This window comes from Cebus imitator, unplaced genomic scaffold, assembly GCF_001604975.1.
Source record: "Cebus imitator isolate Cc_AM_T3 unplaced genomic scaffold, Cebus_imitator-1.0 Scaffold468, whole genome shotgun sequence".
Lineage (NCBI taxonomy): Eukaryota > Metazoa > Chordata > Mammalia > Primates > Cebidae > Cebus > Cebus imitator.
The window spans coordinates 973,967-992,061 of NW_016107783.1; the positions used below are offsets into that span (position 1 = coordinate 973,967).

The 18,095-nt window shown below is 33.7% G+C and overlaps 1 protein-coding gene across 7 annotated transcripts in view; it reads right to left on the reverse strand.

Annotated features, from left to right (window-relative positions):
• DACH2 (dachshund family transcription factor 2) overlaps nucleotides 1-18,095 on the reverse strand; it is a 632,920-nt gene that overhangs the window by 64,170 nt on the left and 550,655 nt on the right. For all 7 annotated transcript variants that reach the window (XM_037732724.1, XM_017512281.2, XM_037732723.1 and 4 more), the window contains one exon: nucleotides 14,565-14,700. In XM_037732724.1, coding sequence (XP_037588652.1) covers nucleotides 14,565-14,700 — 136 coding nt within the window. The remainder of the gene's footprint in view (nucleotides 1-14,564; nucleotides 14,701-18,095) is intronic.

Consider the following 18,095-nt stretch of genomic DNA (forward strand, 5'->3'; position numbering starts at 1 on the left):
TATTAGGAAATTGTGGGATTACATGTCTACTTAGGATATGAGAGAAAATATTTACTGGCACAAGTACATTAGCTAGATGCTTTGATAGATGCTATTTCTTTACAATGACTTCTATCAATGAAAAAACATTGTTTCTCCATTTGAAAAGATGAAAAGTATTCTCTCAAGTTTCTTAGTCCCTCATGCCACCTAGCTAGATGTTAGAACTTATTGCCATATCCTCATTTATATTTTTCCCTATCCTCATTCATCTTAAACTCTCATTTTTTCCATCACCTCATTTATCTCATTTTTTCATATCTATTTTTCGGTTCACTACTTCTTTCTTTAGTTTTATTCTATTGATTAACTCATTCATCTAGTTTTTAATTTCAATGTTTATGTAAATGTATTCCTAACAATTATATTTGGTTTTTTAAAAATCTGTTTGGAAATGTTAGTAATCTCTGGTTTCTTGGTTATTAATTTAATTCCATATTTTACTTCCCTAGGCAGTTCAGATAAAATGTAAAATAGCTATATGTCTGAATACTTACTGGTCTAAATCTATGCTTAGCTGTTTCTGTGATGCTCTCGTTGTGGTTGGATTCCTTTTGTGTTTGAACATTTGTTTTTCTTTTTTCTTGCGAGCTCATATTTGGTTCAGTTTAAGGGCCTCAAATACAGATAATGAGATCAAAAGATAAACCTTGAGCCCAGAGTAAGGTGTGGATGCTGAATTTGAGACACCTATTAATATAGGCAGGAGCTTCAGATCAGTAGTACTCTCTTATCATAAACAAACACAGCTTTACTCTGAAGAAAAGCACCTGTGTTTTAGGTGCATTTTAGAATTATTGCATTCTCTGTGAGCTTATTGGGGATAGCAATAGTATCTCTCATCATTACATTCCAGTGCCTGAAATAGAGTAGGACAGAGGAGACATTATTTATAAAAATAATTAATGGATACCATAGTAATTACTGGAATTATGATCCAGATAAAATTGTGCATGTGAAAATTCTTTTTGTTATTATATCACTGCCGTATGAAATGCTAATTAGATTTTATAACATTCACTCTCATAATACAATAGCAAGATCAGGTCTAATCTATTGTTATCACTGAAACAACCTCGGTTCCTCTGTTTATGATAATGTAAACAATAAATTTATCTAACTACAATTTAATGCATCATAAGGAATTTTTAAATACTTTTTTATTCTTTCTCCCAGTAACTTATATAATGCAATTATCTAAACAAATGCATTCAGAATGAATGAATGAATGAATGTATTTATGTCTGTTTTGGGGAAATTTCTATTTGCATCTGATGTCAAGATTGGTTATAGCTCTCAACATGAGTAATTAGTAATAATACATACAACAGACTGGAAGTAACCAGTGTGTAGTGTATTTCTCTTCCTTTTAACCAAGAGGCATTTTAAAACAATAAATAAACCATGGTGTGTGTGTGTCAGGGTGTGTGTGTGTGTGTGTGTGTGTGTGTGCATGTATTTTTAATAAGGCTAAATTCTAAAGGTAGCATTTGGATTATATTGAATTAAAAGATATACAATATAAGACCTTAAATAAAAATTTACTTATTGCTATTTCTGTATTGATAATCTCTTAGTCATATTTATACAACAGTTCTGACAACTTCATATGATGATATTAGTATAGTGATAACATGGCTTATATTCAGGATTAAGCTAATTCAAAATATAGTAATTTGAACACAAATGTACAAATATCAGTTTACTTGATTCTTCTGTATCACAAAATAGAACACTTTAAAATTACATTTTACTTCTTCTTTTCCAAGACTTTCATAGTTACCCATCATTCTAGCAGGATTTGTTATGCAAGGATATAATCTGCAATTTCTATTTAGAAAAAATTCCATGTTCTGATCCAAAACAATCTATCTATGATTCTTGCAAAACATCAAATAGCCTTAGCTGTATTATTTTTAATATTGTAATGTAGTTATCCTGGTTCTTTAAAATGTGTTTGTTGCGATAAAAGCATTATACCGTGATTACTAAAATCTTAAAATAATTATGTGTACCTTTTAAAATAAAAACTGTATTTCAAAAGTCTAACCTTTTAATAATAAGTCTTATGTCAAGGTATTTAAATATCTATTTATTTATTTCTCCCAAACAGACATAAAAATGGCCAATAGGTATATGAAAATTTGTCAACATCAGTAATCACAAGGAAATGCAAATAACAAGAGTAAGATATTACCTTTCACCTGCTAGTATGGTTTCATCAAAAAAACAAAAGATAACAAGTATTAGAATGGATGTTAAGAAATTAGAAACTTGTACAGTGTTTTTTTTATATAATTTCAAACGTTATCATAGATTAAAGGGTACATGTGCAGTTTTGTTACATGAGTAAATTGTGTGATGCTGAAGGTAGAGGGCGGCCCAGAGATATTGACACCTAGGCAGTAAGCATAGAACCCAGCAGGTGGTTCTTCAGCCATGTATCCTGCCTCAGTTCCCATCTATGCATTTATATGTATTCAATGTTTAGCTCCAACTAATAAGTGAAAACATACGGTATTCGGTTTTCTATTTTTGCATTGGATTGTTTAGGATAATTGGCCTTCAGCTCCATCCATGTTACTGAAAAGGATATAATTTTGTTCTTTTTATTTCTGTAATATTCCATGGTTTATATGTACCACATTTTCTTTATTCAATCCACTGTTGATGGGCAGCTAGGTTGATTTCATGTTTTTGGTGCTGTGAATAGGACTGTAATGAACATGTGTGCATATGTATGCTCAATAGTTGGCTTTTGATCCTGTGCATGCTTTCTTTTTTTCTACTTCCTTCCTTCCTGCGTGCCTGCTTTTACTTCCATCATCTTATTTTTTTCTGTGTGCTTCACCAGTATTTACATATTTTGAGTTCAACAATGCACAAAACACGTGTTAATTTAGCTAAAATCTAATTATATTGTAGCATGAGAGCCCTTCATTGTATCTAATTTGACCTAATGTTGAAAGTATAGGTGGCTCTTATTTTTTCAAGGTATGTTCTCTCATTACTTAGTTTATTGAGCGTTTTTAACATGAAGGGGTGTCAAATGTTATCAAAAGCCTTTTCTGCCTTTAACTGAGAAAATCATATGCTGCTGATGTTGTTTTTGTTCACACTAGTGTCTCACTTAACAAATCATGTGGCTTTTGTCTTTAGCTCTGTTTATGTGATGAATCATATTTATTGATTTTCATATGTTGAACCAACCTTCCATCTGGGGATGACGCCTACTTGATCATGGTGGAGTAGCTTTTTGATAAGCTGCTCGATTCAGTTTGCCAGTGTTTTGTTAAGAATTTTTCTATTGATATTTATCAAGGATATTGGCTTGAGGTTTTCTCTTTTTGAAAACTCTGCCAGGTTTTGGTATCAGGTTTTGGTGCCAAGCTTTGGTATCATAGAATGAGTTAGGAAATAAGGATGTGGAAAAACTAGAACCTTGTACACTGTTGGTTGCAATACAAAATTGTGCAGTCATTCACCATAGAAAACAGTATGGTAGTTTTTCAAAATATATTTTTAAACATAAAATAGCCATATGATCCAGCTTTCCACTTCTGAGTATAAAGTCAAAAGTATTTAAAGCAAGAACATGGACTGATATTTCTACACCAACATTGATAGCAGTATTATGCACAATCACAAATACATGGAAATAAACTAAATGTGAATTTATGGATGAAAATGGATAAATAAAGTGTGATACATAATACAGTAAAATACTATTCAACTTTTCAACAGACAGAAATCTTGCCATATGTGACAACATGAATGAATCTGGTGGACATAAGGCTAAATGAAATAAGCCAGTCACACAAGGACAAACTCTGAATGATTCCATATATATTAGTTATATAAATAGCCAAACTCATAGAAATAAACAGTGAATAGTGGTTGCCAGAGGCTGTGGAGAGACAGAAATGAGGAGTTGCTGTTCAACTGGTATAAAGTTTCAGTTATGCAAAATGAGTAAGTTCAAGAGATCTGCTGTACAGCACTGTGCCTATAGTCAACAACAGATTTTTGAGCCCTTAAAAATGTGTAAGATGGTAGATCTCATATTAAGTTTTACAACAAAGAATAATCATAGAAATAGAATTTACTTAGAAAAATCACTGTAATAAACTGTACTAATAAAATACAAAAGGGCCAGGCGTGGTGGCTCAAGCCTGTAATCCCAGCACTTTGGGAGGCTGAGGCAAGTGGATCACGAGGTCAAGAGATTGAGACCATCCTGGCCAACATGGTGAAACGCCACCTCTACTAAAAATACAAAAATTAGCTGGGCGTGGTGGCATGCACCTGTAGTCCCATCTACTCGGGAGGCTGAGGCAGGAGAATTGCTTGAACCCGGGACGGAGGTTGCAGTGAGCCGAGAGTGTGCCACTGCACTCCAGCCTGGTGCCTGGTGACAGAGTGAGACTCTGTCTCAAAAAAACAAAAAACAAAAAAACAAAAACCACAGAGTGATCTTGATAGATGTAGAAAAAGAATGTGACAAAATACAACATGTTTTCATAGTAAATACACAAAACAAAGCATATATGAAAACTTCTTCTTTTGATAAAGGACATCTATAAAAAGTCCACTAGTCACATCATATTTAATGGTAAAAACTGAAAGTTTTCTTCTTAACATCACAAATAAGACAAGGATATTCACTTTCACCATGTCTATTCAACATTATATTGCAGTCTCTAGTCACAGAATTAGGCAAGAAATAGAAATAAAAGGCATATAGAGTGGAAAAGAGAGAAATACTACTATCTCAATTTGCAGATGGTATGATGTTATATAACGAAAATTCTTAAAGTAATTGGAGAAAAAAAATCCTAAAGAATCTACATAAAGATGACTTAAGCTAAAAATTCTTAATAAAGTTGAAGAATATAAGAACCTATATAGAAAAAATTAATTATATTTCTGTACACAGCAGTGAACAATCTGAAATCAAAATTAACAAAACGTTTTACTTATAAATACATTTTAAAACATTTAAAAACAAAATACGGGCACACCCTGTTTGACGGCACTTTACAGATACTATATTTGTTACAAACTGAAGGTTTGTGGCAACCCTGCATTGAGCCAGTCTATTTGGTGTCATTTTTCTAATAGCACTTGTTCACTTTTTGTCTCTGTGTCACATATTGGTAATTCCCACAACGTTTCAAATTTTTAATTATTTTTATATCTGTTATGGTGGTCCATAATCAGTGATCTTTGATGTTACTGTTTTAATTGTTTTAGGACTCCATGAACTGCTCTTATATGCGATGGCAAATGTAACTGATAAATGCTTTGTATGTTCTGGCTGCTTCACTGACCTGCCATCAAGTCACTTCTCTTTCTGCCATCATTTCTCTTTCTCTGCTCAGGTCTTCTATTTCCTGAGATACAACAATATTGAAATTATGTCAATTGCTAACCCTTCAATGGCCTCTAAGTGTTCAGTAAGAGGAAAAGTCACATGTATTTCACTTTAAATCAAAAACTATAAATCATTAAGCTTAGTGAGGAAGGCATGTCGAAAGCCAAGATAGGCTGAAAGCTAGGCCTCTTGCACCAAACAGCCAAGTTGCGAATGCAAAAGAAAAGTTCTTGAAGGACATTAAGAGTGTTCAGTGAGAACACAAATGACAAGAAAGTGGCTAGCCTCATTCTTGATATGGAGAAAGTTGTAGTTGTCTGGATAGAAGATCAAACCAGTCACAGCATTTCTTTAATCCAAAGACTAACCTAGAGCAATGCCCTACCTCTCTTTAATTTCTTGTAAGCTGAGAAAGGTAAAGAAGCTGCAGAAGAGAAGTTGGAATCTAATGAATGAGAATTTGTGAGGTTTAAGTAAAGGAACCATCTCCTTAACATAAAAGTGCAAGGCAAAGCAGCAAGTGTGGATGTAGAAGCTGCAGCAAGTTATCCAGAAAATCTAGCTAAAATTATTGAGGAAGATGGCTATACTAAATGACAGATTTTCACTGAAGACAAAACAGCCTTATATTGGAAGAAGATACCATCTAGGACTATCATAGCTAGAGAACAGAGGTCAATACCTGGCTTCAAAGTTTCAAAAGACAGGTTAACTCTCCTGTTAGGGGATAATGCAGTTGGTGACTTTAAGTTCAAGCCAACACACATTTCCCATTACAAAAAAAAAAAAATGCAGTTTTTCAAAGTTATACCAAACTCTACTCTGTCTCTGCTCTATAAATGGAACAGTGAAGCCTGGATAATGACACATCTATTTACAGCATGGTTTGCCGAACACTTTAAGTCTACTATTGAGACCTATGGCTCAAAAAGAAAAGATTCCATGCAAAATCCTACTGCTCACTGCAAATAAATCTAGTTACCTGAGGGCTCTGTAAAAGGAAATTTAATTTTTTCATGCCTGCTAACACAACATACATTCTGCAGACTAACATGGAGTAATTTTTTGACTTTGAGTCTCGTTACTTAAGAAAGGCATTTGGCAAAGCTAACGGATCTGAGCAACATAAATTGAAAACTTCCTGAAAAAGATACATCATACTAAATGTTATTACCAACATTTTTGATTAATGGAAGGAGGTCAAAATGCCAACATTAACAAGAGTTTGGAAGAAATGTATTCCATTCCTTATGGATGACTTTGAGGGACTCAAGACTTCAGTAGAGGAAGTCACTGCACATGTGAAAATAGCAAAAGTACTAGTATTAAAAGTAAAACCTGAACATATGACTGAATTGCTGCAATCTCATGATAAAACTTGAATGGATGAAGAGTTGTTTTTTAAGGAGGACCAAAGAACATGGTTTATTGAGATGGAATATACTCCTGATAAAAAGGTTATGAACATTGCTGAAATGACAACAAAGTATTTAGAATATTATAGTAAAGCAATGGTAGAGGTTGAGAGAATTGTCTCAAATTTTGAAAGAAATCTACTGTAAGATGCCTTCAAAGAGCATAGCATGCTATAGAGAACTCTTCCATGAAAAGAAAAGTCAATTGTTGTGGCAAACTTCATTTTTGTCTTGTATCAAGGAATTTCTACAGTCACCTTAACCTTCAGTGACCACCACCCTGATCAGTCAGCAGCCATCAACAGCAAGGCAAGACCCTTCATCATTAAAAAGATTATGAGTCAGTGAAGGCTTAGATAAATCATTACCATCTTTTTAGCAATGAAATATTTTTAAATTAAGGTATGTATACTGTTTTTTAGACATAATGGTGTCATATACTTAATAGACTATAGTATTATGTAAACATAACTTTTATATGCACTGAGAAATCAGGCAATTTTTGTGACATGCTTTATTCCAATATATGCTTTATTGTGGTGGTCTAGAACCAAACACATGATATCTCTGGGGTATGGCTGTACTGAGGAGTAAACTTTAAAGAAATGCATAATTGTAGTGTAAAAACAACAAAACATTGCTAGAATAAATTAGAGAGAACCTAAATAAAAGGAAAATACCTTGTTTTCATGGATCAAAATACTTAATACTGATGACATGGCAATACTCGCCCAATTTATCTACAGCTTCAATGTGATCCTTGTAATTCCAGTTGATATTTTATCAGTAACTGATCTAAAAATTCTCATACAAATACAAAGGATCAAGAAGACACAAGGCAATCCTGAATAAAATAAGAAAAAGACTCATATGGCTTTATTTTAAAACTTATTATAAAGCTATAGTAATCAAGATAGTATGATATTGACAAAAGAATAGACATGTAGATAACTGAACAGAATTGAAGGTACAGAAATCAATTCTTAATTTTACAGAGAAGTGATTTTTGATGAGGGTGCCTACTTAATTCAATGAGGAAATATTTTCAACGAATAGTGTTAGGATCATCAAATCCTCAAATGCAAAACAGTGAAGTTGGTTCCCAATCTAACACAACAAAAATTAACTCAAAGGGGAGTATAAATCTAAGTGTAGGAGCAAAGCATTCTTGGATACAACAGCAAAACCACGTGTCAAAAAATAAATTGATCTTTATGAAAATTAATAACCTGTCCATCAAAGTATACTATGGAAAAAGTAAAAAGATGACCCACAAAATGGGATAAAATATTCGTAACTCATATATCTGCTAAAGATATTGTATCCATAATATAAAAAGAAATCTTATAACTTAAAAACAAATGATAAATTAAATCAAAGAATTAAGATGCCTAACTAAGAAATGGACAAAGAACTTAAATAGATATTTGTCCAAAGAAGATATATAAATAGCCAATACACACAAGAAAAGATGCTGAAAATGATTATTCATCAGAGAATACAAATCAAAGCCAAAATGAAATAATACTTCGGAAACACTAGTATAGCTATCATCAAAATGACAGAAAATAGTAAGTGTTGGAGAGAGTGGGGAGGAATTTAAACCTTCACATGTTGCTGGTGGAAATGTAAACTTCTACATCCACTTTGGCAAACAGTGTGGTAGTTCCTCAAGTAGTTAAACACAAAGCTACCATAAGACACATCAATTCCACTAAGTATATATACATGTGAAATGAAAACACAAGTCAACCCAAAGCTGAATCCAAATGTTCACAGCAGCATTATTTGTAACAGCCAAAAAGTGGAGGTGTCCCAAACATCCGTCAACTGATGAATGGATAAACAAAATGTGAGATATTCATGTAATGAAATAATATTCCACCACAAAAAGTAAAAGCAAACAACTTCATTAAAATGTGGATGAAGGACATGAACAGACACTTTTCAAAAGAAGACATACATGAAGACAAGAGCATATAAAAAATGTTTGGTATCATTGATCGTTAGAGAAATGCAAGTCAAAACCACTATGAGATACCATCTCACATCAAATCAGAATGGATATCGTTAAAAAGTCAATAAACAGCAGATGACAGCAAGAATGTGGAGAAAAAGGAACGCTTATACACTGGTGGTAGAAATGTAAACTAGTTCAGCCACTGGGGAAAGCAGTTTGGTGATTTCTCAAAGAATTTAAAATAGAACTACCATTTGAGCCAGCGAAATCCCATTATTGGATATATACCCAAAGGAATATAAATTATTCTAAATCATGCACATGTATGTTTATTGTGGCACTGTTCACAAGAGCAAAGACATGTAATCAACCTAAATGCCCATTAAAAAACATGGTACATATACACCATGGAATAATTATGCAGCCATAAAGGAGGACAGGATAATGTCCTTTGCAGCAACATGGATAGGGTTGGAGGTCATCATCCTAAGAGAACTAACGCAGGAACAGAAAACCAAATACCTACTGAATGTTCTCACTTATAAGTGGAAGATAAATATTGAGAACACATAGATACAAAGAAAAGAACTACAGACACCGGGGTCTACTTGAGGGTGGAGATTGAGAAGAGGGAGAGTATTGAAAACCTACATGTCAGGTATTATGCTTATTACCTGGGTGACAAAATAATCTGTACATCAAACCAAAGTGACACACAATTTACATATTTAACAAACTTGCACATGTACCCCTGAACATAAAAGTTAAAAAAAATATATGACAATGCTTTTATTCCAGGTAAAATACAGCATATATTATTGTGACCAAAGGATATTAAGACTACTAACTGTTCATCTGTAGGCTGTGGGCTAACTTAAAATGTAATGTTTAACTAAATTATTGGGCTGGATGGTAAATTTATTTTTCCATTATTTCTGTAGCGTACCAGATTTGATAATCAGAGTATTTGGGGCATCTTGCACATAGAAAGTTTTCTATTGAAAACATTTACTTCCCAATGCAAAATATCACAAAAACCCTATTCCTGCTAGCAGTTTGAGAGACCAGTTGCTGCCAGAGGAAGGGAGTTTTACTCTGTGCCTTTGTTTCACACAAGTAAACTAGAATGAATAGTCCTAATTACTGTACTCTAAAGAATCCCAGAAATGACTGCTAAAAACCATATAACACAACGTCATAATGTGCGATTAATTTAATCAATTTGTTTGACAAAGGCTGTGAAAAAATAAAATCAAAAGCTTGATTTGACTGATCAGTCAGTTTATTCAAAATACTTGATTCACAACTAAAATAATAATATTTGGCAATAGTCAAAATGGATATCAATGCCATGAAGGCTCAGGTCACACAGACTTTGAGACATATACTATAATGTCATCCAGTTTTACCAGGTACAGTAAGGGTGAGCTACATGAATACTCTAAAGGTATGTCTTTATGTTCTGAAAATTCCTTCATAATAGCAAAGCTGGCACTTTACAGTTTTCAGAGCTATAAATCATTTTTAAAATCATGATGATACTCAAAGCAGATGTGAAAGCATATGTTTGCCACAGTTGTATAAACTGCTTACTTGTCACAGTTAATAAATGTTGACATGTCTACTTTAACTCATTTCCTTTAATAACTAAATTCTATTTCAGGAAAATATTTCTTTTCTTACCATCACAAATATAACTGGTAGAATGTGACATAGAGAATCCCATTTAAATAAGAACCTTTCCTCTATAACTGGAGTGCAATTTAATATGCCTCTCTTGTTTATTAATGTCCTCATCAGGATATATGACCAACTTATTTGACTTAAACAAGTAAAATTGTACCATTCCATAGCAAGATATTCAGAAATACCAGTGCATGCCACTATATATTTTATAAAAATCAGTCACTATACATCTGTAGTAATACTCCAGCTGATTTTTCATAAGACACAATAGAGTATGCTTGAGTGCTGCAGTACACAGGACAGTCCCAAATGCCATTTTGACTTACGAGGTTTGCAACTCTGATTGTACCATATGTATCATGTACAGATTGAGACTTTCCTAGCAAAGCTGCTTTACTGCCAAGCTGCCCTTTAAATAGTCGTGACATGGTGGGAAAAAAGTCTCAGGAACAAATTGTTGCTCGGTTATAAATGAAATTCATCTATAACTAGAATTTCATTACCCGTGCGAGAATTTGGGTAGTTTAATATCATGAATCTGACTTCTTTCATTCTGACAATTATTCTGAAATCAATCATTTGCATTTCGGAGCCCCAGTGGGCATAGCCTTTCACTGTCAAGCTACTGAAAATACAAAACATGTGGCAAGAAAAGCAACCATAGATCAATGAAATTAAAATCATACACTATTTCAAATTCCAACTAAAATGCTCATCTAGGTAATTATGAAGCACATTCAGTTTACAGAAAAAAGAAAATATTCTCCATTAACCCTTCAGTTCGTGATGCATTTTTTCTATATATTATTGGCACCATTAGTAGATGGAAAAATTTACCCTGTGGTGAAGTACAAATAAACTATCCGATGATCTGATAAATTACATGTTAGCCACTGTCTAACTCATGGTGACAGCAACAATGCATAACCTATACTATATGATTATACATTTTCCTTTTCTCTTACCCTTTCAGCCTTTTAAACAAAGATGTACTCAGCTTTCATATTAGGAGAGTATCACTTTGAAATTCTTACTCTCTCTATCTTCCTTGAACAGCTCTCCTAAGACATAACTGAATATTGTGCAGAGGTGATACATGTACCGCACCAGATCAAAAGGCAGGCTGAGATCATATCTATTAGTATTTCAGATAATTACCTGATGGGCTAACTTGCTCAGCTTTCATTTGAAATGTTCAAATTAGCATATATTTTAAAAATCACTTTCAAGTGTTGAGAGAAACAGCTATCCTCTATGACAGCAACTGGATTTTGTGAAATATAACCACCGATTGGTGAATCATTTAAACATCGTTAATAAAATAAATATATAATACAAAGAGAGTCAGATGTCTCTGAACTGGCAAAGTAAAAGGGCTTTAAATAAAGTTTCCAACCACATGCACAGACAAATTTCAGGTGGATATGCAATTTATAACGTCCCAAATAAACGAGCTTCAGATAAACATCATGTTTTCTACTATTGAAATAACGTATCCAAAGCTGGTATGAATCTATTCTTACTCAGGGAAATGTGGATGCAATATATAGCACACAGGTGTTAGCTGAGTTACTATCTGATTATTATATGTGGATCAGATAAGCAAAAATCATTTTACCTTTATTATCTGTTTGGAACATTTTGATGGTTGGTCCATTATCCTTATCAACAATAAGTTCCTCACTATTGTTGGGTATCATAACTATAAATAAGAGGTGCAACTGAGTAGTTTTCTATGTGAAATACCCAGAAAAAAGGTAGAAAAGCATCACACAAATGGCTAATGTTCTCTAATAACAACTAATAATAACTAGAATAACAGGAATTTCTACTGTTTCAGACGTAGAAGTATGTAAAACTAAGTTTTACATATTTCTACATCTAAAAGAGTAGAAAGATTTTTTTGTTAGTCTGAAGATCATATAATGAAAATAATCAGTAAGCTGCTTAACTGTGTGAGTTCCAAAATATAATTAATATATACACATATATACATATGGGCTTGTATATTTGCCAGCATAGCAAGATTGATAGATAATATAATTTTCTGGAAATTATGATTCTTTATAAAACATATTGAAAGACAAAAAATGCTAATTTTCAGAGTTTGTAACTTAATTCTCTTTAGTCATATGTTATTCAAACATTATACAGCTCTATTAATAAAATATGGTAGTTGTAGAATTAAAAATTCTCAAGCCTTTTTGTTTATAGAAAATCTTGCTATCATTCTTAGACAACTGTGTAATGTGCATGTAGAGCCTAATTACTGCCAGTGTAATTAGAAATAAACTATATTGTCAAAACTATTTCTAGGATTTTACATTGCTTTGGCTATATTTGATTTTACTTCTAAGTATAAGTTGCCCATTCTTTTATTATATATATATATATATAAAACCAAGTATATTTCCCTATGCACTCTACTTTTTAGCCAGCACTCAGTAAATAATTATCTTTGTATATCCCTTTCTCCTTTTTGTCTCCTTCTTCCCACCCTCATCAATGTGAATAGTATCTTAATGGAAGAATGTGTCCTTTTGTTTCTTGACTCATTAGTGTTCACCCATCTGTAGATTCTCACTCTTTCTCAGACTTTCTTGAATCAGTTATATACAATGTTGTAACAACCAGGTGGTTTATGTCATAGAAGAGAGTAAAGCTAGAAGACATCTATCATGTCTTCCAGGAATTAAACTTCCTCTCTCAGGGCCATTAGCCTCAAGCTCTAACCCACTGGTTCTTAACCCTGGCTGTACATAAGAATCTCGAAGAAATACTGAAAAGCAAAACCAAATACTGCTTCCCAGGCTCTATTCCAGACCAAGTGAATCAAACTCTGAACGTGTGACCTCAGAATCCATATTAATAAGACCTCCATAGGTGATTATAATTGGGAGCCAGATTTGATAACCACTATGCTCACTATGAAGCTAAAGGGCCCCAAACAACATGTCATATTGACAAGTTAAGTGAGATTTGGATTAATTTCCCCAAGGGATATTCTTCATCCTTCTGGAATCTAAAACCTTGCCTAATCTCCCAAATTTCTCTTCCCCTCAGAAAATACATTATTTGGAAAGGCTGGAAGCAATCGCTATTATGAGCTGTGAACATTCAGAGTTCACTTAAAGAACTTGTCCCTTGTAAGACTACAGGAATAGCAAAAACGGTTTCCCCCCCAAAAAATGAGTACATAGGAAATTGGACTGTGCAGGTATAGAAGATTAACAAAGATTTTATCTAGCTCAATTGATCCGTAATTACTACATACCAAATGAGAATTTGTTACAGCTGAATGCACCTCTCAACTTCTATATACCTGAGTAGAATTAGATACCAGGAAATGATAAGTAATCAAAGTCAAGTCACACAGAGAATAGTAATTTTTATCACCCACACTTCCTTGGCACTTTTTTCACATAATATTTAATTTCACCTCAATAATCCAGTACATTAGACAGGGTGATAGGTTTTTCCATATAATAGGTAAAGAAACTCTTGGTGGTTAAGTGGCATACACAGGAGGTTATAGCTAGTTAGTGCCAGACCTGAAGCTGGATTAAAGCTCCCAATATGCCACATCATCACCAATTTCTAGAACAGCATGGTGTAAGGCTCCTGACACAACAAAATATATATAAATGTAGGGTAAATCATGTTAAATATTTGTGATCTAAGTTGTTGAGATTGTAGCAAATCTCATATTGACTTACCTTTTATTCACTCTTAAATGGGAAACTGCCTAAAGCATATTTTATCTTCTTTTATTCAAAAGGTTGTTGTGAATGTGTCAGGTGTATTATATGACATATAGAGCTCACACATACTCTACAAACATTTCATCATAGTGCATCCATGAGATTGAATGATACAGTAAAGGAAGATTTTTTGCAGAGAACAAACTTCTAACAATGTAAGTTTCATTTTGTTGGTCATATTGCGTCAGCAATTATAAATGACCAAATTTCAAAAAGCCATTTATATTAAGAAGTTGTCAGCTTCCCCAGCTTTTCCCTCTCCTCTATGTTTCCTAACAACGAATTTCCTACAACATTTTCCAGTCACCTGTTTCAGACAAGTTACTCACCCATTCTTTCCAAATGATGTTCCATCTGAGACGGAGAGCTGGACACACTGCTGCTGGAGTGGGAAGAGGTCTGGCTCCCAGGGCAATGATTCTCTTCCAGAGAAGGAGCAGGAGAGGGACTCTCTGGGATCCGCTCCTGACACAAAAGGAAACACAAAAGAAGTGTCATCTATGCGCCAAGTTTTTTTGTCAGTTGTGTCTATACATGAGACATGTTGATCTCTTATCGTGAAAGTTCACAGATCTGCAATACTTGGTCTTAAATACATATCTTTAAACAAAAATATATTTTCGATTCGTGAGAAATTAATGAAATATCATGAGGGCTAAATTACAGAAGAAGGCAAAAAAGCATATGGTAAAGGCTCAAGAAAAGTTAATTTCCATTCACTCTCCTAAAAAATTCATAAATGATTAATAATGTAGGTGTGTTTTGAAGATTATTGTTATGGGAGCTTCCAGATTGATATAAAGTTCATGGCAAGGCCTGGAAGGTGATACTCCTATCTCATTAAGAAGGAGAACTCCCACATAAAAGACTTGAGAGCCCTGGAATAAAACTCACCAATCGTGGCACCTGGTACATGTTGAAGTTTTCTGTAAGGACAAAATTTATGGAAAAATATACCTGTATATTAGATACCTGTAATCTCTCAGATCTTAATAACTTACATTGTATTCTGCCAACAAAATATTTTAATAGGCCAGGTGTGGTGGCTCACGCCTGTAATCTCAGCAGTTTCTGAGGCTGAGGTGAGTGGATCACCTGAGGTCAGGAATTCAAGACCAGCCTGTCCAAAACGGTGAAACCCCATCTCTACTAAAAATACAGACAATTAGCCGGGCATGGTGGCAGGTGCCTGTAATTCCAGCTACTTGAGAGGCGGAGGCAGGAGGATCCTTTGAACCCTGGAGGCGAACGTTGCAGTGAGCCGAGGTCATGCCATTGAACTTCAGTCTGGGCAACCATAGCAAAACTCCATCTCAAAAAAAAAAATAAGTTGTGATGGTAACAGTACACAATTATTGTTTTTTTTCAAACTTACACTAAGAACTATCGAGGTCAATTCCTCTAGTGTTCCATAGATTTTTGTAGTTTTCAATAATGGATTTCAATAAAATAAGATATTTATGCATACTTCTGCAGTAATTATTATGCCTCTTAAGACTTTTGTGATTATTAAAATTGCTATAAAAGACTGAAGCTATTCACTGTTTATGCACCACAAATTGATGAATAAATCCAAATCATTAAGTTAATTTTATCAATAAAAGAATGAAATTACAGTCTTTATGCACATATGCAATAAATGTGACTGGGTGATAGACATGTTGGGGCAGACAGTGTTCTATAATATATTTAATTCATTCATAATAAATTTCTTAAATTAAATATTCTGCCTAATTGTCTGTAATCACAACATCAGTATTCTAATCATCATAACATTAAGAAATAGTTTGTCAAACATGTGCTTGTACATTTCCACATTGATTTTGCATGAGAAGCCCAAATAAATCCCCTCAAAAGTTGCTTGTCTAATGCAAAAGTAGTAGAACGAGAGTTAAAATTTATTTTTTCATTCGTAGTAGTTAACATTATCCAATGTCTGCCATTGCAGCAGGCAGAATGATGCCATCGCCCCAGCTTAAAATATGCAATCCACATCATAATTACCAGAACCTGTGAATTTGTTACTTCACACGGCCAAAGGGACTTTGCAGATGCAACTGAGAATCATGAAATAGAGAGATTATACTGGATTATCTTAGTGGACCCAATCTGATCACCAGGATTCTAAACTGTGAAAGACACAGGCAGAAAAGAAGGGTCAGAGGCAGGCATGACTACAGAAGAATGGTCACAGAGATGCAATATTGCTGGCTTTGAAGATGGAAGAAGGGAGTCATGAGCAAAGAAATGTGAGCGGTCTTTAACAATAAGCACTGGGCACTTCTAGAGGGGGTAGAGAGGGAGAGCGAAAGGGCTGAAAAACTACCTATTAGACACTATACTCACTGCCTAGGTCACGAGACCATTAGTGGCCTAAACCTCACCATCACATAATGTATCCATGTACAAAACCTGCACAGGTGTCTCATAAATCTAAAATAAAAGTTGAAATTATTTTACAAGAAGAAAAGAAAACAGATAACAGATTCTTCTCTGGAGTCTGCAGAAAGAAACGCAGCCTTGACCACACCTTGCTTTTAGCCTAGTGAAACTCATGTCCAACTTCTGACCTACAGAAATCCAAGATAATAGATTTGCACTGTGTGAAACCACTAAAGTTGTGGCAATTTGTTATAGCAACAATAGAACACTAATACAATCATTAATGTAGCATCCATATTTTTAAATTTTGTTTTACATTATTGCTTAGCATTTCATTAACATCCAATAACTTCAGTGAAATAAATACTAGACTTTGAGTATATTAGCTGCAGTATTATATGCTAATTAAATACCAATAATGTTAAATGTATATTACGTTTTAAGGACTTTATAGCTTTTGTCATTCCTCCAAAACAATGTTTTCAAACAAAGGAGTATACCCATACATTTTATTTATATTTAGTATGCAGGAAAATATCTACTTGTCACATAATGTCTGCAGGGAAAAATCGAAAGAAATATAGAAGGAAAGCAGAAGAAAAGAATCAATATTTTTCCCCAAAAATTCTATTCACATTTTGGAGGGATGACATGGGTACTGACAGCAAGATCCATACAGCCCTTCTATCACATCCTTTCATGTTCTTTAAAAAAGACTAGTAGTTTATCAGTTGTGAAATTCAACTTAAAAAATAATGCTTTAACATACATTCTGTAAATAGTATGTGTGCGTGTGTGTGTGCATGTGCATATGCATCAGTGCACACAGACACACACGCACGCACACACACACCAGTGAAAGGAATTTAATGTATGTGGCCAATTTTTTTTTTTGCCTTTCACCATTGTGTCTCATTGATTCCATGCCAAAATATGTGCAAAAACTGTATAACATTCAGCATTTGTGTTTGAATTCCAACACTGGAAATTTCCTTTAAATATGTGTAATTCAATGAACTATATTTATCTCTAATGGACCTCTGAATGAATGGAGAGGGACAAAGTGCAGCAATTACTGTGAAAAAATAAAAGTGACAGAAGGAAAAATCACTGTGTAATAGCAAACTAGAATCACATATACAGCAATGTATGATGCTGTAATAAAAATAAACAATTTTGGAGTGATCCACACAGTTTCATGGTTTAAAAAGGCAAGAGAATCCAACTGACAGTGATACTTGGTCTTGCCCACTCTGCCTAATAAAAACTGAAAGCTCATTATGAATAAATAATAATTAGAAGAGCACCTATCCAAATAGAAAGTATCATGAATGTTAACAAAAAAACCACAATGGATATTAATTAATATTAAGAAAAATAGTGGATTCCCCTAATATATTTTAAATTAGCATATGATCAAACAATATAAACTCCAACAACTTATGCTGAAACTCCTTCTTTGCATTTTCAGCAGCATA